At 36.0% G+C, this 24,320-nt stretch overlaps 1 protein-coding gene across 2 annotated transcripts; it reads right to left on the reverse strand.

Annotated features, from left to right (window-relative positions):
* Window positions 1-1,056: 1,056 nt before the first annotated feature.
* On the reverse strand, window positions 1,057-23,474 carry LOC144980151 (uncharacterized). Of its 2 annotated transcripts, none has more exons than XM_078927717.1 (6): window positions 23,365-23,474; window positions 19,630-19,988; window positions 18,151-18,366; window positions 9,294-9,517; window positions 3,814-3,883; window positions 1,057-2,615 (listed from the first exon to the last, which is right to left on the reverse strand). In XM_078927717.1, the coding sequence occupies exons 1-6, from the start codon at window positions 23,433-23,435 to the stop codon at window positions 1,198-1,200; spliced, it is 2,358 nt and encodes a 785-aa protein (XP_078783843.1). In that variant the 5' UTR covers window positions 23,436-23,474; the 3' UTR covers window positions 1,057-1,197. The 2 variants fall into 2 exon arrangements, with proteins under 2 accessions (XP_078783843.1, XP_078783852.1); XM_078927726.1 differs by lacking the exon at window positions 23,365-23,474 and adding an exon at window positions 23,084-23,280.
* Between the last annotated feature and the right edge of the window lie 846 nt (window positions 23,475-24,320).

Consider the following 24,320-nt stretch of genomic DNA (forward strand, 5'->3'; position numbering starts at 1 on the left):
CTCATCCAGATACCAGCACAGGATCCCACAGAGAGGAACAAACTCGTATGTTTACAAGGGAAAAAATCAACTCCCAAAACTAACGCTTTAGATTTGACTGTAACCCTCTCAGCCAAGGACTCTGGCAAGGGCCAGGACAAAACCAAGTAATCCCATTCTAAGTCTAAGACAAAGCCAGAGAGCAACTCAAAACCAGACATAGGGAGAAAAAAGACAAGTGATCTGCTGCCATGGGAGGTCAAAAGATCCCATCCAGGAAGAGGATGAAATAGTTTTTAGATTTACAATTAAAAGCAACAGAGAAAAGGTTAGACAAAGGAGACTGGTTCAAATAAGCAACATAAAAAGGTTTGAAGAGGTCACTAATTGTGGATTTAGTATGAGATCATCTTAAGGTCCGATCAAGACTCGAGTACTAACGCATGACTCCACTGAGCTAATGGTACACACTCAAATGCTTCCAAAATATATTCAAAACAAAAAAAATATTACAAAACAAAGAGATGATTTACAAGAAAAAAAAATAATATATCCCAAAACTATAACTATACATTTGTCTGTTTCCCTCTCAGCCAGGGCAAAACCAAGTAATTTCAATCTAAGATATAGACAGAAAGCAATCTGGAAAACGGGTATAGGGGTATAGAAGACACAGCGTGACCTCAACCACTATGGGAGGCCAAAAGACCCCATCCAGGGGATAGTGATTCTGATTGTGCAACAATAACTTAAAGTACAATGAAATACAATGAAACCTTACTGTAATGGCATTTTGGGACATTCATTTGTATAACTCTTGATATCAGATTTAGAGTGAATTTGATTCAATCCCAGCTCGTCAACAAGTTTGTGAAAAGCGGATTTGGTGGGATAGGAAGATGTCACAATAAAAAAGTGTCTCCACAATAAACTGCTCAAAGCACATCTCTTTTATCACCCCAATGACAATTAAAACATTTTTACAACTGTAAGAAAATAAAGCTTTACATCTGTTTTTTTTATAAAGCAATTTAGTTTTGGCACATAAAAATCAATATGAACGAGAAAATCCTGACAGTATTTTTCAGTTTGTTTAATAAGAAAAATTGTTCAAAACATTAACAGTGAATCATAATTAGTATAACCATCTATGAAATATATGAAGCCAGCTGCCTCGAGTTAACATCCATACAGAATATACTATATCTTTGCATTCTATTAATGTAGTAAAAACTTTGCAATAAGGCAAATGTGGTCAGATGGAAAAATATTGTTTGGAAGACAACCTTGTTCTTTAAATTCGTCTAATGACAACAACGACCAGTATCCTAAAAGTTCTAATGATTCTTCAGAGATCTGTTTTTGCATATTTTTATTTTGATCAATATCACAAGTAAGGCCTCTTTCAGGCACAACAGAGTCAGATAGAGTTTTTTCTTTATCATTTGATGTTGAGCACTCCTGATCATCTGAAGACCAAACTTCGGCAGGCTCAAGACTATGTGCCCCAGAAGTTTGAACACTATATACATACTGACAGGAATCTCGGGTTGTGTTATTGACATTGGTCATTTGGTTAACATTCTCATTTCTTCCAATGTTATTTACATGTTCATTTTTTCCAATATCAATCTCACATTCACTTTTCACTGTTTTACTTGGATTAGAAATTGAGGAGTATTGCATTTCACTGTTTGTACTTTCACATCTTTTTCTTTTCTTTTTATCACTTTTAGTTCGATGATATTCAGATTTGAGACTTATGTCTCTTGATGAATAGAAAATATAATCAACCATACATGAAGCTCTGCCATGATGAGTGGTGACCAATCTAGAATGATGAGGATAAACAGATTTGAAATTGAAATTGTGAAAAGCTTGTCCTGTATTCATTAGACTTGTTTTGTCATTCTCATCCGAATGAGTCACATTGTTAATTTCACTGTCTTTGTTTTCAGATGATTCACCAAATTTTGAATCAGACGTCTCATTGGCACAAGGCATGCTCTGTGAAGTTCGGTTTAAGGCATGCTGTATGAACTGGCAATGATTATTAATCCCTAAACTCTTTGGCAATAATTTAGCTGATAAGTAAGAATTGCTTCTTCCCTTTCCCTCCCTTTGACCTGACAAATCTAGGCTACAACATTTATCATAACCAATATATCCTTCAACTATAAAGTCATACAGGGAACTTCTTGGCTCCAAGTTCATGTCTCCACATAAAATGACAGGGCAATAAGAATGACATCTAGTTTTGGTTTGGTTATTGCTATCAGTCCCACAAGGCTGAGAACTGGTACTTGGCATCTGACTCGTTTCAAAAGTTGGGGTCAAAAACGAATATTTTTCAATCTCCGCTAGAAATAACATCAGCTGAGCAAGTTTAATATCTCCTCGTTTTGGATTGAACAGAAGATGAGTCGTGGCAACACAAATTTTGCTTGCTTTGCCCCTGTAATAAGTTTTCTTAGGTTTTAGTAACAGTATAGCTCCAACATTGTCTCTGTTAAGAATTCCACTTCTTTGAAATTTTACAGGAACAAATTCAATGAGCTTAAACTTTGTAGGCTTAAACAGGATGGCACACCCATCAGGTTTGGATCCTGTCCTTTTCACAAAGTACCCTTCATATCCTAAAAATACAGAAGAGAAAATAACCAATTTTTAAAAATCATGAATTCGGTGAAAAGTTCATTCAAATTCCTCATTTTGTTGTATTGAGAAAAACATTTAAAAAAAAAGAAAAACAGTGTGACTTCTGCAACATGTGTTATTCCCACCATATAACTGGATTATGATTAGTCAAGCATTTCCCCTGCCTGGGGGTCCCAATAGCTCAGTTGGTAGAGCACTCGCTTCACCCGCAAAGTGAAATCGATACCAAGTACAGTCAAGATTTTTTTTCTGACCTGCTAACCCCTGTCCACCCAGCAGTGATTGGGTAGCTGGGTCTGTTAGATCTGGTAGAAAGTACTTTGCGATAGACTAGCGTCCTATCCAAAGGGTAGCAAGCAATTACTATTGTCCATTTCACACTACAGAAACTGGGATAAACTTCGGCTCCATGGAAGGAAATATCATCTCCCAAAACTATAACTATACATTAGACTGTTTCTCTTCCAGTCAAGGATTCCGACCAGGGCTAGGACAAAACCAATTAATCCCATTCCAAAACAAAGACAGAAAGCAACTCGGAAACAGATATAGGGGATAGAAGACACAGCGTGACCTCCTGCCCATGATGGGAGGTCAAAGACCCCACCCAAGTGGAGATCTAAAGTGCTCCTTTAAAAAAAAGTAAGACAAAAGGTACAAGTTCAAAATAGATAAGAAATTGATCCAAGAGTCTACTGAAACCACAGTGGTCCAAACTTACATAGCCACAGGACCTCTGCCAGAAGAGATAAACACATAATGCATATTGCAAAAAAATATAAAAAAGCTTTGAAATATCATAATGTATAATGGAGACAATACAAAAAAGATTTAAATGTTTCTCATGAAAATTTAAATCCCTTTTATTGTTTCTCTCTCGGGAAAAAATTCCAGGTAAAACTAAATGGCCCCTTCTAGAACAAGGACATAAAGCTGTACATTGAAAGATAAATAAGGGATAAAAGAGATTACAAGCTTGACGGCTGACATAACAGTAACACACCAAGAAGGCTAACCCCTCAGGGGAATTCCAGCCTCTGTTGCAAGTTGTCTGCCCATCATCCCTACATGCTTTTCCTCTTTTCAGGAGACTGGTCTTTCTTTTATCTATTTGGCTCAATTTTCAATTCGTTTTCACAAATAATAAATCAGCTATGATAAACAGAACATTCTTACCAAGAGATTTTAAATTTGGCTGAAAGAATGTTTCCCAATGGTTGTCCTGTACTTCTTGTAGGCATAGAATCTATGGAAGACAGTATAGTAAGGAGCATAAAATCAATAAAAGTTTACACACCCTATAAAAAGAATCTACATTTTTAAAAAATAAACCATGTTTACGAATCTGACAAATTTAACAAAATCAAGAAACTTAATTTCAAAATCAATTTACCAGCTTTTTATAACACTTGAATAATAATTTCCCCCTCCTCCCATCTCCCTCCAATCAATAGTCAAAAAGGCATTATACATCACTTAAAACATTGATTTATCAAAATATGTACTTAATATTGCTGAATGAACCATTAAATCTCTTATCTATATTAAAGTAATAACAGAAATAGTAAGTTTATTGTTGTGTGTCTGCGTGTGTGTACTCTAGGGAGAAAACTAGGCTGCTTTCTGCAATAAAAAAAAATTAGCCAGTTTATTAACGTTTCTATCCTCCTGATGCAAGATAAGAATTTTTTGGGGAGGGGGGGATACACTTATGTGAAGACTGCGGTAGAGAGAGGGACAGATTCACTAGGTCCTATTGGGGAGATAACATACCTTCATGACAGTGATTAGTTATACATTGAAGATGTAGTGGGTTTACAAATATATCAAATTATTTGACAGCCTACGGTTTGATAAAGCATCATCAAAAAGATGAAAAATAACAAAAAATATGATATTCAGTTTATACATTATTTGTTGGTCAATGTAATTATAGCAGATCCTTAAATGTTCTTTATTTGTCATAAACGGTATTCCGCAAGGAAATTCTATATTTTTCTGTTCAATTAATTAATCCAATGTGTTTATGTCAATTGGTCAAAGTAACTAATAGGAAGCACAAAGTAAACTCCAAATGATTCAGATTGGATGAATGGTGTGGCTATTAGAGTATTGAAATGTAATTTAAGCAAGTACGTAGTGTAAAGAATGTCTAGATATTGGGGTATATGAGAGCAAATATGGAATAATCAAGAACCAATCTGACCCAGGATGAATATCCTTCTTTGCACAGAGGCTGTTTCTATCCAGCACATTTAGAAAAGTTCAAGGTGACAAAGGGAATACAATGCCAATTCAAACACGGCACATCACATTTAAGTTCATTATATCTGGTTCGTTTTGGTTGCCTGGGAATTTCCTGCTTATGCAGTTCAGTTCATTTCGGTAACAGTAAGAAGGAAGATGACAATATAGCAATCAGGAATAAAATAAAAAGAAATGGGGGGGGGGGGGGGTCTATCCAATTGTCTAGCTCGAGATGATCATCTACAAGAAGGTCCACCCAGAAAAGTACAGAATGCCCATTAAGAGTTGTACTGTCAAATGCAGCAAAATATGATGGAGAGGTGATTTAAAGAAAGAAGACATTTCTACCAAAAAGATAAATCCGTTCCCTTCAAAGCAAGAAACTCCAGTCAGGGTCAAGGCAAAACCAAATGGTCTCTGGTCAGAACAAATACACAGTCATATGGAAAATATAAAGGATATAGGGGATAAAAGATAGCAAGGGTGTGGATTGATGTAGAACCCACCAGACAAGAGGATAATGTTCCTCAATCATCAGGATATTCTTTAAATTTTGGATATCTAAATACATTACCAGACCAATCTAGAAGAGTAGAATGGACTAAGTAAAAGTAGGTACCACAAGAGACAATTTTAAAATATTTAAAATTGACTTTTCTTACTATATTCATAAAGCATTCTGATAGTCATGGAAATTTTGAAAATCCATACATAAAAAAGAAATTGAGAGCAAATTCATTTTTCAAGAACTTAGAAATTTTTTGATTGCCAATTGACGTAAGAACATGTTCCAACTTTGACGTAATGTAACTAACCACTAAAAAGATTCATCATACTTGTGATACACATTTTTAAAGCAGAGTGACTAGGTAAATAAAATATATCAAGATTTGAACCAGACACAAATGTTTTCCTAAATCTACAGTCTGTTGAAAATTCCCCAAAACACTCGCGAAAGTAAATGTTTTGGCCTCCAGCATGACGAAATAGCATATTCCTTATACTATATTAACATAATGATCATACAGTATGACATGTAATTCACGTCTACGGGTAGAGAGTATTCCATGTCATACAGTATGACATGTAATTCACGTCTATGGGTAGAGAGTATTCCAGGGAAGAGATCCAATTTTTTTCAGACATTTTCTTCAAATGGTCTTTGAAAAAATAAAGAAGTAAACATCAGGAAACACGCAATTTTGCATGTTGGCAGAAAAATAGTTATAATCACGAGCAAAATGTATAAAAGATTAAATATCTCTCAAAATAATGAAGATAGAAGAAAAGTTTCACACGCTATAGCAAACCGGACCTGCTGAATTAAAAAATCATCTTAACTTTTTGGCAAAGTCAATATTTCCTTCTCAAAATTCAACATGAAATCATGAATGATAAGCATACTGTTCGAACCAGCAGCATAAAACAATAAATCAACCTCTTAAGAAACCCCTATAATCTCAAGACATCGTGTCTTTACTTCCGCAACGTCTGTTTCACTTTCATTCTACGTTATGGACATGTCTGGTAATTATATTGCTTGGTTTTGCCTTGGCCCTCTCTGGGATCCTTAACCGAATGTATTATTCCTATAATGGGGGATGATTTTTCCACTGTAAATCGTCTCTTTGTATGTTATTAGGAGGGTATCGATATATACGTTGGCAGTAGAGTGCTTTCCTCTTATGCGGAATCATGCGCTTGTGCCCAGCAGGTGTGTCTGTTGCGCCCTCAACCCCCTACAATCCCAAAGTCTTTTAGCGCCTTAAGGTCTGTGATGCATGACTGTATCCTGATTTCTGTGTAACTGAATGAACTGCTACCCTTTAGATAGGACGCTAGTCTGAAATAAAGTACTTTCCGCCACACACACCCTAAAGACCTAGCCACCCGATTATTTATGATTAATGTCCCTTTGCTTGAGAGGCGAGTATTGTACGAACTGAGGTATCGCAAATCTCACCAAAACCAAAAACTGAAAAAAAGATCTCTTTATTTGCTTCTTTTCTCGTCTTAAATTTACAGCTCTTCCCGATTTAAAACAAAAACATACAAAAAAATACAAACAAACAAAAACAAATAAATACATGTCATCCTATTATCCATTTTGATGCAGTTTTAATGGCGTAAAGAATTATTAACTTCTACAGATAAAACTGCTTCATTATCCACTAGTAACTCTTCTTATTGTTCCTTTACATAGTCTATCACTATCATGAAAGCATCAGAAAAAAAAAAAAACTGTTAGACAACGAAGTGGCACTTCGAAGTCTTATTTCTCCAATCTTATAACCATTACAAGTACCGCTATTCCCAAATAAAATAAACAATAGCAATGCTTTTTCAATTTTCTAACACATTGGGACAAATCATTGTATGTCTTTTTTCTATTTAGAAACTACAAGTAGTGGGTATTCCTATGCAATTGTATTAAAAACGACATTACACCTTCGACCGTAAAAATCTACTTCAGTTCTAACGAGATCAAACAATCATTTTGTCATAGCAACAACATGGATGCCATGAGTGGAGAGTGTGTGTATAAATTCGTACCGTGTTTTTTGTTTAGCAATAAATAAACATCGAGAGACAAACCAGATTTGAAAAAAAATATATGTATAAAATGATAAAAACCAAACGTCGTTCAATGAAAACCAAGGCTAGAAAGTCATCCAAAAAAGATTACACGTTAATAAAAACCGGAAAAATGAGGGGTTTATTTAGGCTGTTCCATCATTAAAACATATCAATTGAAATAACAACATTTATCTTATTCATTTTGTTTTAAACTATCTAAAACATAAACTATGAAGGTACTTTAATAAAATATTCATGTGGTTTTCGTGAACTCTTTTCTTTTTGTCAATAATTTGAGTTCTCATTATCACGGCATTTTAAGTGCTGTTACAAACTACAATGAGGTGTAAAAAAATTTGATAACACCCAAAGCTGAAAACAAGGATTTGGTGGGCTTTTTTAAAATGCGATACCTCGGCCATTAAACAACCTTCAGTAAAACAAATTGGTAGAAATAGAGATAAGAGGTTTGTCTTTTAGACAGACTCGGATCAAATTTTATATCAGTAATATGTCGGGTTTTTCCACTGCTGTAAAGTTTTAAAACGGCATTTTCCTCCCTTAAATGCCCATTTTTTTAAAAAAATTTTTTATTATTTTTATTTTTTATTTTTTTTGTTTTTGTTTGTTGCTTTAGGTCTCTTCCAACACAATTGAGGTTATATGAGAGACCGCTGAAACAAAAAACAAGCAATCTAACAAAAATAGTACAAATGTAAATCAGAATCATAACCTAAAGATATCATAAGCTCAATTATAAATAACCAAGAACAAACAGGCAGAAGATTTACAGAAAAAAAAATATCCCCTGTCAAAAATACAATCACAAACCAAAGAAGTAGGATAGGCTAGTAAAGAGAAGAAGAAACGACATCACTATCGGATCGTACACCCATGCGAACATCATAGGTATATGATTCAAGGGTGATGCTCCCATCCAACCACCCGTGCCCATTTTTTTATTGTTGATCTGGTATAGGAATAAAGCTGAAACTTTCCTCTTTCCAATGATACCAACTTTATTACTGTACGCTTTTTAATGGCCGAAGTATCAACGGTTGAATGACCCAGTTTAAAAACAATCCTTTTTTAGATGCGTGACGCAAAATATAGTTTATTGTGGTACCTAGTAAAAGAGACACTTTGGTTTTACAAGGATTGCAGGGGAAGTTTTGTCAATTTGCACAAGCCATTAAAAAAAAAATTGAAAACAGCTAATTTGTTGGGGTTTCTTTTTCTTTTGGTTTTTAAGAGTAATACGCGCTTGCAACACAATTAGGTCATTTCAGCTCCAATAAAAATGAAGAAAATGGGACAGTAACAAAATTCTATATATTTACAATTAAAATCACAAAAGAAAAGTAAGACAAAGGGGAATGGTACTTTTAGGGAACAGATGTGGATTCTAAGAGCATATCATCGTATACTTAGTTTGAGATCACCTAAAAGTCTCATCCAGACAGGATCCGACTAGGGGTGAGGAATGTTAGGAAAACTACTCGGCCATTTAATTAAACACACTCAAATGTTTACAATTACAAATTTAAAAACACATGACAATATATAACAAATGTCATCTTCCAAAACAAAAACTATAGACTTGACAGTTTCCCATCCGGCCAGGGCCAGGAAAAACCCAAGCAATCGCATTCCAAGACAAAGACATAAATTGCAAAACAGATATCATAGGGGGATAGAAGACACAGTAAGTGCCCACTATGGGAGGTCAGAAAACCCCGCCCACCCACTTAATTTGTGATAACAATTGTATCTCAATTGTTTTCATAAAAGGTTTATTTTAGTTTTATGACAAGATCTTTAAATCCACTTACATCTGACTTGTGATGCTTAAACTGTTTCATTAGGGCAGGACCCCTAACAGACCAATCCAATGCTTCGTCCTCACAATCACTGTATAAATAAGGATGTTCTTCTAACAATGATTGAGAAAGGACATTATAAGACATGACTGAAATATTCATGGATCTCCAGTTTTTTTTCCTCTTTCCATCATAAAGTCTCCAACGTCGAGGGCTACTGTCCCACTCAGTCATTGCTAAAAAAAAAAAAGAAAACAGCAGAAACATAAATGATAATCCTTTTTACAAAATTACCCCCACCCCCCATGACATATCAATTTAAGATGTCCTCACCCCTAGACATTCCATAATGGAATGTAAGAAAAACTACTGGGCCATTTAATTATTAAAATTAAAACAAAAACAACAATGTCAAAAAAGTCAGTCATCATCATCAGTCAGTAGTCAGCAGATTAATTTTCTTGCTCAAACGGTTTCTAGAGTGAATATCTCTTTACACAGAGATCTTATATCACAAACTTAAAAGTATAATGGACTGATAGTGAATTAATAAATCCATTTGTATCAAATTTACTTGTTATATTATAAATACAAGACTATTCGTTTGACAGACTGCAACAACTTTGTTGACATGTTTTGTTACGCTTCTGAAACACACTGCACACAGTTCCAGCAGTCTAAAAACAACCAAGCAGTTGTACATTTTACATCAAAAAGAGCTCCATAATTGTCAAGCGTTCCAACCATTGAATAGATGCCAAGTGAAAAGGAACATAGCCACGCCCCTCGGACAGTCGTCCCAATGTAAGCAGTGGCAGTTAGTGATAAACCAGGCAAACTACATACGATGAAAAATACTAGTTCTACACGCATGATCAACAATACCATCACAGAAAACTATGTGTAACCTTTCACGTTTATAGGCGTTTTTCAAATTTTTGTCCAATGAGGAGGGTGAATTTTCTTTTTCGGAATTTCAATCAAATTGGATCAAATCTTGTGACCACTTAAGTTGATTACTCCTCAATCATTTCCTATAATATTGAAGCTTAATCTTCTCCTGGCTTTATATGCTGGCAGGTTAAATGTCGAATCTCATTACATTGACTCACTCCTGTAACGCTAATTCAAAGCTGCAAAGTTCGCATTTTAAAATTATGATGCAGACAGTTTTCTCCTATGGCCTTCTTCAGCATATATTCATTCTCTACAAATGGTTTAATGACCGATTTGTGCCTATTTTTTTTTAGTTTTGAGAGAGATTTGTGCAAAATCCTGAAAATTTTGGCAAATTAAATATTTTAATTTCTCATAATTTTTTAAAGAGATAGTTCTTAATATACTTTAGAGGCTATTTGAGAGAGATTAGTAAAGACATAAATTGAGCAAATTGTAAAAACAAGATGGGACTGTCCTAATAGACATAAATATCATTTTTGTAGGTCGTTACAGGAGTGAGTTGACCGTTACAGGAGTGAGTCGCATCGTTACAGGAGTGAGTGACTAAATAAAGACGGTCTATAACACTTGGCACACATATTATTTGAGTTGTATTCACTGTTCATAAGAATCGCAAAAGTGAACTGTTAAGGTGCCCCAACGTATCTAAATCGATAATAAAGAAGACAGAATTTTTTTAAAGTTTCCAGTTGATCGTCAAAATTGTAATTAGAATGGTCCTCGTAGCCTTTGCTTTGAGTACAGAAAAGGTTTTCTCTCACAAACGAGAGTCACCACAAACTGTGTTGTTGCAGTAATTGTTGTAAATGCCAAAAGTCACCAATTTGTTGATTATGAATTAAAGTCTACAGTATTTTTTAGAGTTAAAAGAGGTGATTATTACGCTACGGGAAGACTTTTGATAGACACTTAAATTGTTTATCATTATGGAACGCTATGAACAACAAAGGCCGACAAAGTTCTTATTTATTTGTCTAATGATGTCACAAGGCATTTTTATTGTCAGAACTCAACCAGAATAGAAACAAATATGCGTTAGATAAATCTATAACCATGAATACATGGAGTAACACTGACCCAAAACGAATCAGGATTTCCAACCAGATTTTATGAATCTCTCTCTACCTCCCCCTCTCACTCTCTCTCTCTTTCTCTCTCTCTCTCTCTCTCTCTCACACACACACACACACACACACACACATTATCACACTCTCTCTCTCTCTCTCTCTCTCTCTCTCTCTCTCTCTCTCTTTATCGCTCTTTCTATAATATTATATCCACTTTTCTCCCCCACACCTCTCTCTCTCTCTCTCTCTCTCTCTCTCTCTCTCTCTCTCTCTCTCTCTCTCTCTCTCTCTCTCTCTCTCTTTAATATATTTATTTGATATTCTACTGCTTTCCTCTTTAAACGCACTCAATATTCCCTAAAACCATTTTTTATCAATCGACCAAAACAAAACAAAAGTATTTTGCTACGTTAACTGCAACTGCAACAGCTTATTCAACAAAATTAACTTTTACTTATTAAAATGGAATAAAAGGCACAACATGATTGGGTTGCCAAAACTTACATTTAATTCTTCAATAGCCGGTTAAAGTTTAAGATTGAACAGGTGTTTAATTCATCATATTTTCTGGTCTTATTTACATGAATGGTATTTCCTCCCCCATGCCTTCTCTTGTATCCGGTGGTTTATGCACGAACATAGAAATGAGTTAACAACAGAACCAACTCTCTTATTGTTGAGATATCTTCTCTTCCCACTTAAATGTTCACTCTATATTGCAAAGGGTTTAAAAATACAATATTGGTAAAGTATGAAAGAAACTAATGACGTAATTTACTTTAAAACATTTAAATTCTCCATCTCATCTCACTCCTGTAACAGTGGACTCACTCCTGTAACACAGCTCGCCGATACAGGAGTGAGAGTTACAGGAATGAAAATCTGAAGATTATATGTTACTTGACACTACAGGAATTGTAATAAATCAATTATTTTGACTTAGCAAGCACTAAAATTTACTGATTAAATGATGATTAAAAGGATTTTGAAAATTCTCAAAATTTGAATGAGAAAAAGCCCGTTACAGGAGTGAGGGTCATGGTAAATAATCATTTTGATACAAGTTCAAGCTGGTAGATGAAAAATAGGTAGCTGCACGTTCTTGTTTTGCTTTCAGCATGTGAGGGGAGGAATGTCTTGATGTATTTATGTTGCCAGTCGAATGAATATGATATTTTATGGAGGAAAAACTAGGCGAAATTGATTGTCGTTACAGGAGTGAGTCAAATGTCACCGACAAAAATTGATTCCCAAAACTGACATCAAAATGACCTTTTTTAATAGATTAGAACATAATAGATATGAATTAATATGGTGTTTCTAATGAAGCAGGAATAGAAGGAAAATTAATATTGCTGTTTGATTCAACAAAACTTTTAAAAACATATTTTTGTCAACCGACAGGCCATTTTGAGCAGGTGTGGAGTATAAATAACTGTAGTTTATTCATTTATGGACCAAATTTCTCAATTTTTGGCATCTATGCTTTTCTAACTATATTCTTTAATCACATGCCTTATTGCAATAAAAATATACCATAGAATCCGAAAGCAAAATATATAATATAATGGGACAGGCATTTGGCAAAAAATTGAAAAACGCCCTTATAGTCTGAGTGAATCCAAGTGAGAGCAATCTCACCAGCGGGCGAAAAACAATAACAAAGGAGCAGAGCGATGACAACGTCCTTCATTCCATTGTTTATAAACTTCCAGTTATATTATTTGTCAAAGCGGGTGAGGACGTGTCGCAAATCCTGCGTTTTGATTGGTCAAAATCTACTGTTGTATTACTTTCAATTTTTAAAAAAATTATTCGGTCGTCTCCTTCCACCAAAGCTTACTGGAGTAACACAATTTTTTTAAAAAATGAATTTACCAATCCCTGATACCTTAGCCCTTTTCTTATTACAAGATATGAAGTGAATAGAAAAGTGCCAGAAGACAATAGAGAATAAAAATTTTTCGCGGCGGTGGTGGGGTTTGAACCTGCGACCTTATTGGTACGACAACTCCGCCTGGCAGGTGAGAGCGTGGCTCTACCGTGTGAGCTATCCACGAACACAAAAATATTCGTTTCAAACTCAAAGTCATTACTAGATCCCTCTCTCACCCACTTCTTGAGACCGCCGATTCGTTCGTACACCACCATCGCGAATAATTTTGACCAGCAGTTAAGCTTAATAGCCAATATTCTCAACACAAACATATAACATAGAAACGATTGAGACATTGAGTATGCTCCGGTGTATGGGGTGAATTTTTAATTCAGAAAAGTGAGTGGAGCAGGCACTTATGTTGGTAACAACAAGATATGAAGTGAATAGAAAAGTGCCAGAAGACAATAGAGAATAAAAATTTTTCGCGGCGGTGGTGGGGTTTGAACCTGCGACCTTATTGGTACGACAACTCCGCCTGGCAGGTGAGAGCGTGGCTCTACCGTGTATATACCGTGTATATTTTTGTGTTCGTGGATAGCTCACACGGTAGAGCCACGCTCTCACCTGCCAGGCGGAGTTGTCGTACCAATAAGGTCGCAGGTTCAAACCCCACCACCGCCGCGAAAAATTTTTATTCTCTATTGTCTTCTGGCACTTTTCTATTCACTTCATATCTTGTTGTTACCAACATAAGTGCCTGCTCCACTCACTTTTCTGAATTAAAAATTCACCCCATACACCGGAGCATACTCAATGTCTCAATCGTTTCTATGTTATATGTTTGTGTTGAGAATATTGGCTATTAAGCTTAACTGCTGGTCAAAATTATTCGCGATGGTGGTGTACGAACGAATCGGCGGTCTCAAGAAGTGGGTGAGAGAGGGATCTAGTAATGACTTTGAGTTTGAAACGAATATTTTTGTGTTCGTGGATAGCTCACACGGTAGAGCCACGCTCTCACCTGCCAGGCGGAGTTGTCGTACCAATAAGGTCGCAGGTTCAAACCCCACCACCGCCGCGAAAAATTTTTATTCTCTATTGTCTTCTGGCACTTTTCTATTCACTTCATATCTTGTTGTTACCAACATAAGTGCCTGCTCCACTCACTTTTCTGAATTAAAAATTCACCCCATACACCGGAGCATACTCAATGTCTCAATCGTTTCTATGTTATATGTTTGTGTTGAGAATATTGGCTATTAAGCTTAACTGCTGGTCAAAATTATTCGCGATGGTGGTGTACGAACGAATCGGCGGTCTCAAGAAGTGGGTGAGAGAGGGATCTAGTAATGACTTTGAGTTTGAAACGAATATTTTTGTGTTCGTGGATAGCTCACACGGTAGAGCCACGCTCTCACCTGCCAGGCGGAGTTGTCGTACCAATAAGGTCGCAGGTTCAAACCCCACCACCGCCGCGAAAAATTTTTATTCTCTATTGTCTTCTGGCACTTTTCTATTCACTTCATATCTTGTTGTTACCAACATAAGTGCCTGCTCCACTCACTTTTCTGAATTAAAAATTCACCCCATACACCGGAGCATACTCAATGTCTCAATCGTTTCTATGTTATATGTTTGTGTTGAGAATATTGGCTATTAAGCTTAACTGCTGGTCAAAATTATTCGCGATGGTGGTGTACGAACGAATCGGCGGTCTCAAGAAGTGGGTGAGAGAGGGATCTAGTAATGACTTTGAGTTTGAAACGAATATTTTTGTGTTCGTGGATAGCTCACACGGTAGAGCCACGCTCTCACCTGCCAGGCGGAGTTGTCGTACCAATAAGGTCGCAGGTTCAAACCCCACCACCGCCGCGAAAAATTTTTATTCTCTATTGTCTTCTGGCACTTTTCTATTCACTTCATATCTTGTTGTTACCAACATAAGTGCCTGCTCCACTCACTTTTCTGAATTAAAAATTCACCCCATACACCGGAGCATACTCAATGTCTCAATCGTTTCTATGTTATATGTTTGTGTTGAGAATATTGGCTATTAAGCTTAACTGCTGGTCAAAATTATTCGCGATGGTGGTGTACGAACGAATCGGCGGTCTCAAGAAGTGGGTGAGAGAGGGATCTAGTAATGACTTTGAGTTTGAAACGAATATTTTGTGTTCGTGGATAGCTCACACGGTAGAGCCACGCTCTCACCTGCCAGGCGGAGTTGTCGTACCAATAAGGTCGCAGGTTCAAACCCCACCACCGCCGCGAAAATTTTTATTCTCTATTGTCTTCTGGCACTTTTCTATTCACTTCATATCTTGTTGTTACCAACATAAGTGCCTGCTCCACTCACTTTTCTGAATTAAAAATTCGCCCTTTTCTTATTACAAGCTATAATGATAGGTTCGCCGTTTGCGATTGTCGCATTGTTACGTGGAACGGACGTGTACTTATTTGGAAGTCTGACAGCCCCAAATTATTATGTAAATACTCTCAAACCAACGCAAAATAGTGTCCATTACAACAATGTTAAATCAATTCCATATTTCTCTCAGCTATCTGATCTGTAATTATGTACACATGGAGTAGAAGCTTCCCATCAACGCTAGCTATAAAAGGTATAGAAAAAGTCACGACCAGAGTTGACAAAAATCTGTATGGCAATAAATATTAACATAGAGTGGTAAGCATATTCAAAAGAGCATGCCTTCCATGACAGCGCAAGTTCGCACTGCATCCGTTCCCGGTTTTTCGAGAATCCACTAGGTAATTAATTAGAGAGGTGAGAGGGTCTAATGTGTTTGTGTATTGTGCGTGTGATTGTGTGTGTGTGTGTGTATGTGTTTGTGTGTGTGTGTGAAAAAGGTCACCACACGTGCCTGATATGGGTGTATTTGTGTGTGTGTCAGAAGCATTGTGTCTCATCTTGTTACAAAAGTAATGTCGGGCATGGCCAGTGAAATGGATGGGTGACAAATCGCAAACTACCCTGAGATTGTGTCTTGGTGGGACACAATAAAAATACTATTGCACTAGATCGTTGGAAGTGATGAATATTGTAAGAGAGCTACGTAATATAAGAAAGGGATGTCTAACAGGTGACTTGTTCAGAATGAAATGGAAATTTTGACTTCATTTAACCGGCTTGGGAGAATAAATGGAGGCATTATGTTTTGTTGTTTGTTTTTAAGGGTTTTAAGGCGCTTGCACCACATTATGGTCATATCAGCCCAGTAAAAAGAAAGAAAATGGGATAGAAAAAAGTTCTAGAAATACAATTAAAGCATCCAAGAATACGGCAGACAAAGAGGAATTGGTTCAAATAGGGAAAAAATTTAGATTCCAAGAGCACACTTATCAGTGTACTTAGTTTGAGATCACCTAAAAGTCTCATCCAGACACAAGCACGGGTCCCTACTAAGGGGAATATACTCAAATGTTTACAAATCATATATCATACATAAACAAAACATAATACCGTGCAAAACAGAGAGATGATTTAAAAGGAAAAAAAAAATATCATCTCCCAAAACTAACTATACATTTGACTTTCCCTCCCAGCCAGTATCCGGCCTGGGCCAGGACAAAACCAAGTAATCTCATTCCAAGACAAAGACAGAAAGCATGTTGGAAAACAAACATAGGAGGAATAGAGGACACAGTATGTCCCTCCCTGCCCACTATGGGAGGTCAGGAACCCCACCCAGGGATGCATTATGAAAGGCAATGAGCATGGCGAATCCATGGAAATATTTATCTATACCAACGCCGCAAAACAAATAAAAAGGGAATATGTATAATGTATATGCAAAATTGGAATTAGATTAATCAGTTATTTTCTCTCTCGTTTGTTTGTATTTTTTTGTGTTTTTTGTTTTTTTGTTAGGGTTTTACAGTGCTTTTATGTCATTTCAGTTGGAGCGCCAGTTGAAGAGAAGCAAATGGGATTAGGCAAAAAAAAAAAAAAAAATCTAAATTAACAATTAAAACCACTCAAGAATAAGTAAGACAATGGGATTGGATTAAGTAGGGAACAGAGGTAGATTCCAAGAGCAAACTATCAGTGTACTTGGTTTAATATCACCTAGAAGTCCCATTTATACACAAGAACAGGACCTCACTAAGAAGAATACTCTAAAAAGCTTACAAAATTCAAACTATAATATTCAAAACAAAAACTAGAGATAAAGGTATTTAACAGAGGTTTACAAGGATAAAAAAAAATATCTCTCAAACTAATACTGTACATTTGACTGTCTTTCAACTAAGGTCTCCGACAAAGGCCAAGAAACATTGTTTTAAGAAAAAGACAGAAAACAATATGGAAAAAAAATTAAAATACAGGTGGAAGAGAGGGCACCGAGAATGATCTCCCCACGACACCATGAGAGGTCAAAAGAACCCAACCCATGTTTAATCAACTCACTTAGAAAACAGAAGTAGATCCAAGAGCATCCATAAGTGTGTCTGACAAATAACCTTAGAGAAAAATTTGAGAGAGTCCTCAAAGGAATGAATCCACACATATCTCGTCTTTGAGATGAATATTTTGCCACAAATTTGCTTCCTCATGCAATGTCCTTGACTAAAATTAAAATCTATTCAACAAAAAATCCAAAAATCAAACAAGCCTCTATCCATTTAAAGATGATATATTCCTGTCTTAGATTTCCTAACTAGCTCAAATTTAAATGTTTGATAGTTTTACGAAATGTACCAATATTATGCTGATATTTAGGATTTTTTTTGGTTTAAAAAAGTGGATTCTTTCAACTAAAAATTATTAATAATTTCAAACATGTAAATAAATAAATATAGACAACCAAATAAAAAGTATGTATGGTACAGACAAAGCAGAGAGAAAAATACAAGAAAGAAAAAACATCCCCGAAAAATCAGATATTTTCTCAAGTGCCATGCCCCCTTCTTAATTTGTCAAAATAAACAACCAAAAACTTACATTTATTAGATTCCTGTCCTTGACTGTGAGAATATTCACTCTCCCCAACTGTTCTTCTATTATTACTACTACTGACACTGAATGGCGACCATTGTGGGGACACCCAACGGTACTGTGTTGAAATTGGATTCAGAGGGGTGAACTGACTACATCTTACAAGTGATGAAGAATGAGGACTGTTGAGTTGGTTTTGGACTACTGGGTATGGATACTTTGCTGAAATTTGTCAACCAAAAAATAGAATGAGCCTTAAGTTAAACTATTTTTAAAAGATCATGAAAAATAAATCAAATAATGGAATGAAAAAAATGAATGACTGAATAAGATAAATAGATATCAGACAGATTGTAAAATAGAAATGCACGTAACTCTCTCTTAATTAACCACACTAATTCATCAATGATGTTAAATTTGGCACAATGGTGAACCAATATGTTCTCCAAAACCCAAATACTGAGGCTGTGATATACTTTCGAATCGACTACCTCTTTAGAAAGCCACGAAGTCATTCAATTTTTCATTCAGGAGGGCAAAATCCCAAAATACATTCATAAAAGGCCTAGAAATGTTTACAAAGACCAGGCCTTTGATCCTGGGATGTACATGTACGGGTGGTGAAGACACAAAAACAAATGACAAAGATAGTGAAGGGATAATCCATACGTTGAGCTATAAATGTCGACCTTGGCATCCATCAATTAGAGTCAACACCACAGAAAGCAGATCAACTGGTAATCTTACGTCAGAGTTGAATGTAAGTCATGGTAGTATGCATTACTTTATTGACCCGCTTGGATATTCAAAGTTTAGCACCCAGTAAATACTAAAAAAAACTGACATCAGATCAAAAGATGGAAAGAGTGAACTTCTGAACTGGTCTTCTGCCACTTACTGATAAAGATGGATCAGTCTTCGCAAATGGGGATTTTACATGTGTCCCACATGTAGGCGTGGCAAAGAACCGTAAATTACAGAGCATTGGTTGAAAATTTGTTTTGGGTTCACAAGTGAAAGCAATGTGGAAACAAGTTCACTGCATGGCATGAACATCATAATATTATGGTGTAACACACCATAAGAAGATGCTATATTGAGTTTAAGTACCCTTGAAAAAAAGAATTTAAGATCAGCATTTTGAAGACAAGGACATCACAATTGGTGTTAAGCATGGCTAAACATGCAGTCTGGAGCCTTTTATGAAGCCACTATAGAGATTTTACAAGCAAAAAAGGTAAGCTGCAACAATTGAACAAAACCCTTTGAGGAATGAGAGCTTGTTCCTGATGAAGTATGATGCCTGTCACTATGTCAAATCTTATTTGAGCTATGCAACAACTTATATCACTTTTTGACTGCCCTTGTATGTTTCAAATAAATATAAATGAATAAAAAAGAATAATTGGCCAATGAAGATCAAGCAATTTCAATTACAAATAATTTGTACGGGTATGTGAACTATTCAAAAGACTAAACACTTACATTTATCAGATGCATCGCTTTGACTGAGCATCGAGCTGTGTGAATGTTCACTTGAATCCATCACACTATCATTATTGCAGATACTGTTTGATGACCACCATGGTGATGTCCAACGAAATTGTGTTGAAAGATTTGTAGGGGTGAACTGATTGCATGTTATAAATGAAGAAGACTGAGGACTGTTGAGTTGATTTTGGACAATTGGGAATGTATACTGCGGTGAAATGTGTTGATCAGAGAAAAATTGACAACATTTTAGCATTTCCTCAGTGTTTTGAATAACATGTCCATTGTTATTTAGAAATCTTGGAACATTGTGAAAGTGATTCCATGGCAAATGCGGATCCATTCTGAATAACCTGTTGAAATTTTAAAAGTTATAACAATTTATAATTTCACGAACATGCAAATGGTAGAAACATTGAATGAACCCTTGGACAGCACATAAATAAGTTTTTAAAATACCAACAAGCAATGTATGAAATCTCAAATGTTTGCAATACATTTTACAATCATTTTTGGATAAAATAGACACATCTATGTATAATATCTTAAATGTTAAATTGTTTTATGACTACTTTCACTTCACTGGCTACCAGTGGTTTAGCCAAAAGCTCTCCATTTGTGGCTTCGATATCAAAAAGAAATCCCTGTAACTATACTACATAATATGTGTGTGTGTCAACTTCTGATCTCAGGGCTTGAATATACCATAGTGAGAATTGTTAACCTCTCTGGCGAGCTAAAACGAAAACCAAAGGGGAATGCGATACCAATTCTTTGTTCTTTAAAACCTAGGAGTTTGTGATAATCTAAAATAACATTCTTAGAAGGGGAGGAGTGAGAGACTTGGGATGGGGGGAAACTTGGGACACATTGTATTTACCAAATTACTAAACCATTAATCTGAATTGCATTACCATACCACTTTGAATTTTGCAGCGATCTCTTCTGCCCTTTCATTTCTCTTTTTTCAAGCGGGCAATATAAAAATAACTGAATCAATAGTTTTTCTTCTACTGACTTCAAACCATGTGAACCTACAGTATATACTTTTAGATAAGGTTTTGCAATGCTGGTAGAGCTTGATAATGTCGAAAAAAAATGAGCTCATGTATTGTAAGATTCACAGTAAGAAACTATATTCGCATTTCAAGTTGAAAAGGATACTTTGAGAGACTTGGGACATTATGTTACAGTGAATAACAAAATCAGTCGGATGGTGAAAATGTTTGAATTGAGATATTGCCAAGTTTAGTTACGTCAATTTTTATCAAAAATGAGTTCTTGCCATAAATGATTAAATGAACTCTTTTTGTACATCTTCGGGAAATATCAAAGCTTAATTTGTTCTAAATATTTTTTACAGCTAGTCAAGTTGAAAAAGTATAAAAGATGGATACCTTTCCTATGTACGTGAAAATAACTTCATGAAAAATCACCCTATTTACTTCAAATAAAGAGTAAAATGCTCTTGGGAGCATATTCTTTCAAAAACTGCAAATCCAAAATTTTGACCTTCTGACTGATTATGTCATGCACTGACTTTATGTTTAGGAGGCAGGGAGACTTGAAACAGTGTCCCAAATTTCCCTTGCTTCCTTGACTCGGTCCCCTCACCCCATTTAAAGTATGCTTGGTGTTTATAACCAAATTTAGGTTCTATTGTCTTTATTATATTACTTAATCTTTTAGCGACTAAGGACTTCAACTTTAATGCAATGCCCAATAAATATTACTATTTAAGAAAAGTTTCATTTTTATAAGTGGTGTATTTTTTCTTATTTCAAAAACAATTTGCTGAGTCAGTTGTCATTTACGACTCCAGCTGATGGCATTATTACTTACTGTGTTTCCCATCAGTTGCAATATTGCAAGTGATGGACATTATGTTTCATCAAGTTATAGTATCTCTTGTTAATGTTGAGGTATTCAGGTGAAACGTGTAAGTTTGGAAAGCCTTCCGAAAACTCCTCGGTCTAGCATCTCTTTTAATTTGTATTTTCACCGTGGATCTTTTGATTTTTATTTATTCAATTTATCAATATATAGTAGCTTTTAAAAACAAAAGAGCAAACCTTGATAGATTAGTGGAAGCTTAAAATTTCATAATATGACCATTGTTTTCATTCTCCGCCGCCATTATGTTTATTGAAGTATTGAAATGTAAGGGACAGCAGTCCTATGTTGTTGTTTTTTTCTATTTTAGGGTTAGCATGAGGTCGGAGAATGTTTTCTTCTATTGGGGTTATTATAAGTCTTAGTAAAGGTGCTAGGGTGTTTGCTTTTTTCTATTAGGATTAATTTAAAGGTACCAGGTATTATTTTTCTTAGGGTTAGTTGAGGGAATATTTGGGTTGTTTCCTTTAGCACGAGCTTTCGGTAGGTATTTTAAAATAAAGGTATCTAAGTTTTTGCAAAAAGATTTCTCTTTTAAGTGAAGAATTCTAAGTTTGCCTAAACAGTGTCTTGTCCTCTTGCCCACAGTGATGGGACTGGGACCGTCCTCATCAACAAGGGAACTTCACTCTAACTCTATACTATAGAGTATTCGCTGTGATTATCCCCAGACACCTGTCCAGGTTCCGCCACTTTTTTTTTTTTTTTTTTTAATCCGTCTTCTTTTTACAGAACGTTGCAAGGGATAAATGTCCCATCCATCCTTCCCTCCACCTCTTTTTTTGTTGTTTTTTTGTTTTTGTGCGAGTCTATTCTTTTCTCCTTTTTGTTTGACCTTTTGTTCCGTTTCTGAGCATGAATTTCTTAAAATTGTTTGGGGTTTTTTTTTTCTCATCTATCTGACCATTTGGTCGCTCTCTGAATATTTCTGTTTGCTTTTTAATTATTTATCCTTTTTAGTCACTTTTTGATATCGGATTGGGGATAAATATGACTATTTTCTAGAAACTAGAAAGGAACTAAGAGAGAGAGAGAGAGAGAGAGAGAGAGAGAGAGAGAGAGAGAGAGAGAGAGAGAGAGAGAGTTTAAAAAAAAAAGTGGTGGGGGGAGGATGGATGGGACATTTACCCCTTGCACCATTCTGTAAAAAGAAGACGGAATGTAAAAAAAAAAAAAAAAAAAGTAGCAGAACCAGGATTTGAACCCGCAACGTCGATTCTGGTAAAACTTCCAGGGCAGACGACTAAACCATTCAGCCATGACACCCACTTCGAAGCCGACGCATATTGTTTATATGTAGTAACAACTGATTTAATGTTGGTTGATTTTATGTTTTTATACATAATTTATTAACTTTCCTTATTTCTATGTGCATTTGGAAACATTCCAAATTCTGGAATGTAGATAATTATTTAAAAGAGCGGAGTTTCAAATATCTGTCTGGGAATAACGAATTTTCATTATCCCCAGACAGGTGTCTGGGGATAATGACAGGCACAGAGTATTATCTAGAGATAGATGGCTATTGGTATCTTAGTAGATCTTAGTCTTAGACCTCAACTCAACTGGCAGTCAATTCACTACAGATGAAAGGCTTCTTCAATTCAAAACAGTCCTGTTTCAAATACATTCGCTTGTAAATACCGCGGTGAAAAAATATTGCATTCGTCTTCTTAGTCTTGTGCGTTTTGATTTTATTTATTTGATGTTGTTGTTGACCTGCTGCACTGACTGACGTGGTCTGCTGACGACAAAGAACTTGTTGACTTGAGTGAAAAACTTCTCCAAGAATGAAAAATGCACTTTTCATTCATGCCATTCTCAAAACACACTCACCTTACAATACGTCCATGAATAAAATAATTCAAAATCATTGATGAGAAGTAATCAGCAAGCAGCAAAAACATGCAAACAAAATTCACAACCGGAGTAAAGCCTCAGTAAACACTATGTAGCAAGGGAAACTACTCTAAGTTAAAATAGCACTTGCGTGAAAATTAAGTGCATTACATCCCGTTGATTAAGAGGAAAACAAATCACGCTGAATATTACCTCACCGGTGCTCAATGGCGTGAAACGGACAAAAGCAATTGCTTGTTACCCGCTGGATTAGACCCTAGTCGTTCACAAAGTAATTTCCTCCAGATCTATCAGTCCCGTGTGGCTATCAAAAAGGGTGGTATGACATCGCCTTCGAATCGGAAGGTCCAGGGTTCGAGTTCCGCTCTAAGGCGCATAGTTGAGTCATTGAAAATGCCCTTTACTCACATTCTATCATCGTGCAAATTTACCGGTACTGGTACCGATATCAGCCAAGGGTTCAGGTGGGTTTACAACCCCCCCCCCCTCCCCCAAGCCCCTTTGTCCACCTCCAGTGATAATTGGGGTGGTGAGTATGCGACATCTGGAAGACAGAACTTTACAACTGACCAGCGTTCGTTCGAAAAAGAAAAACACACACAAAAACTTAACTTGAGCTTTTGTGTAAAGCAATATCCACTAAATGTGCTCAAAGCGCTTCACAAAGGATCCCTGACCACGACCGTGGTTCCCTGACACGTAACATGTAGAACGAGACATGACATCTGTTTGGCGATATTGCAATTTTTTTCAGACAGAGACAACGCTATTCACCCATTTTACATCTGAGTACGACGAGAGAATGTGAGTAAAGAGCCTTTTCCAAGGACTCAACCATGCGCCGAGCGAGGTACGAACCTAGGACCGTCGGATCCGAAAGCGAGGGTCAAACCACTAGATCACATAGCCGCACATAGCATCGAAATACTAGC

This window comes from Berghia stephanieae, chromosome 1, assembly GCF_034508935.2.
Source record: "Berghia stephanieae isolate SIO BIC M18660-M18661 chromosome 1, UCSD_Bste_1.3, whole genome shotgun sequence".
Classification (NCBI taxonomy): domain Eukaryota; kingdom Metazoa; phylum Mollusca; class Gastropoda; order Nudibranchia; family Aeolidiidae; genus Berghia; species Berghia stephanieae.

Bases quoted from the DNA above. Each gene is read 5' to 3' on its own strand.
- LOC144980151 (XM_078927717.1), bottom strand. From the start codon at position 23,435: ATGTTTTTGCTGCTTGCTGATTACTTCTCATCAATGATTTTGAATTAT. The intron at 18,367-19,629 runs GTAAGTGTTTAG...GACAAATTTCAG, and splicing joins AAGCGATGCATCTGATAAAT to CAAAGTATCCATACCCAGTA. The intron at 3,884-9,293 runs GTAAGTGGATTT...TGTCTTCCATAG, and splicing joins TTAAGCATCACAAGTCAGAT to ATTCTATGCCTACAAGAAGT.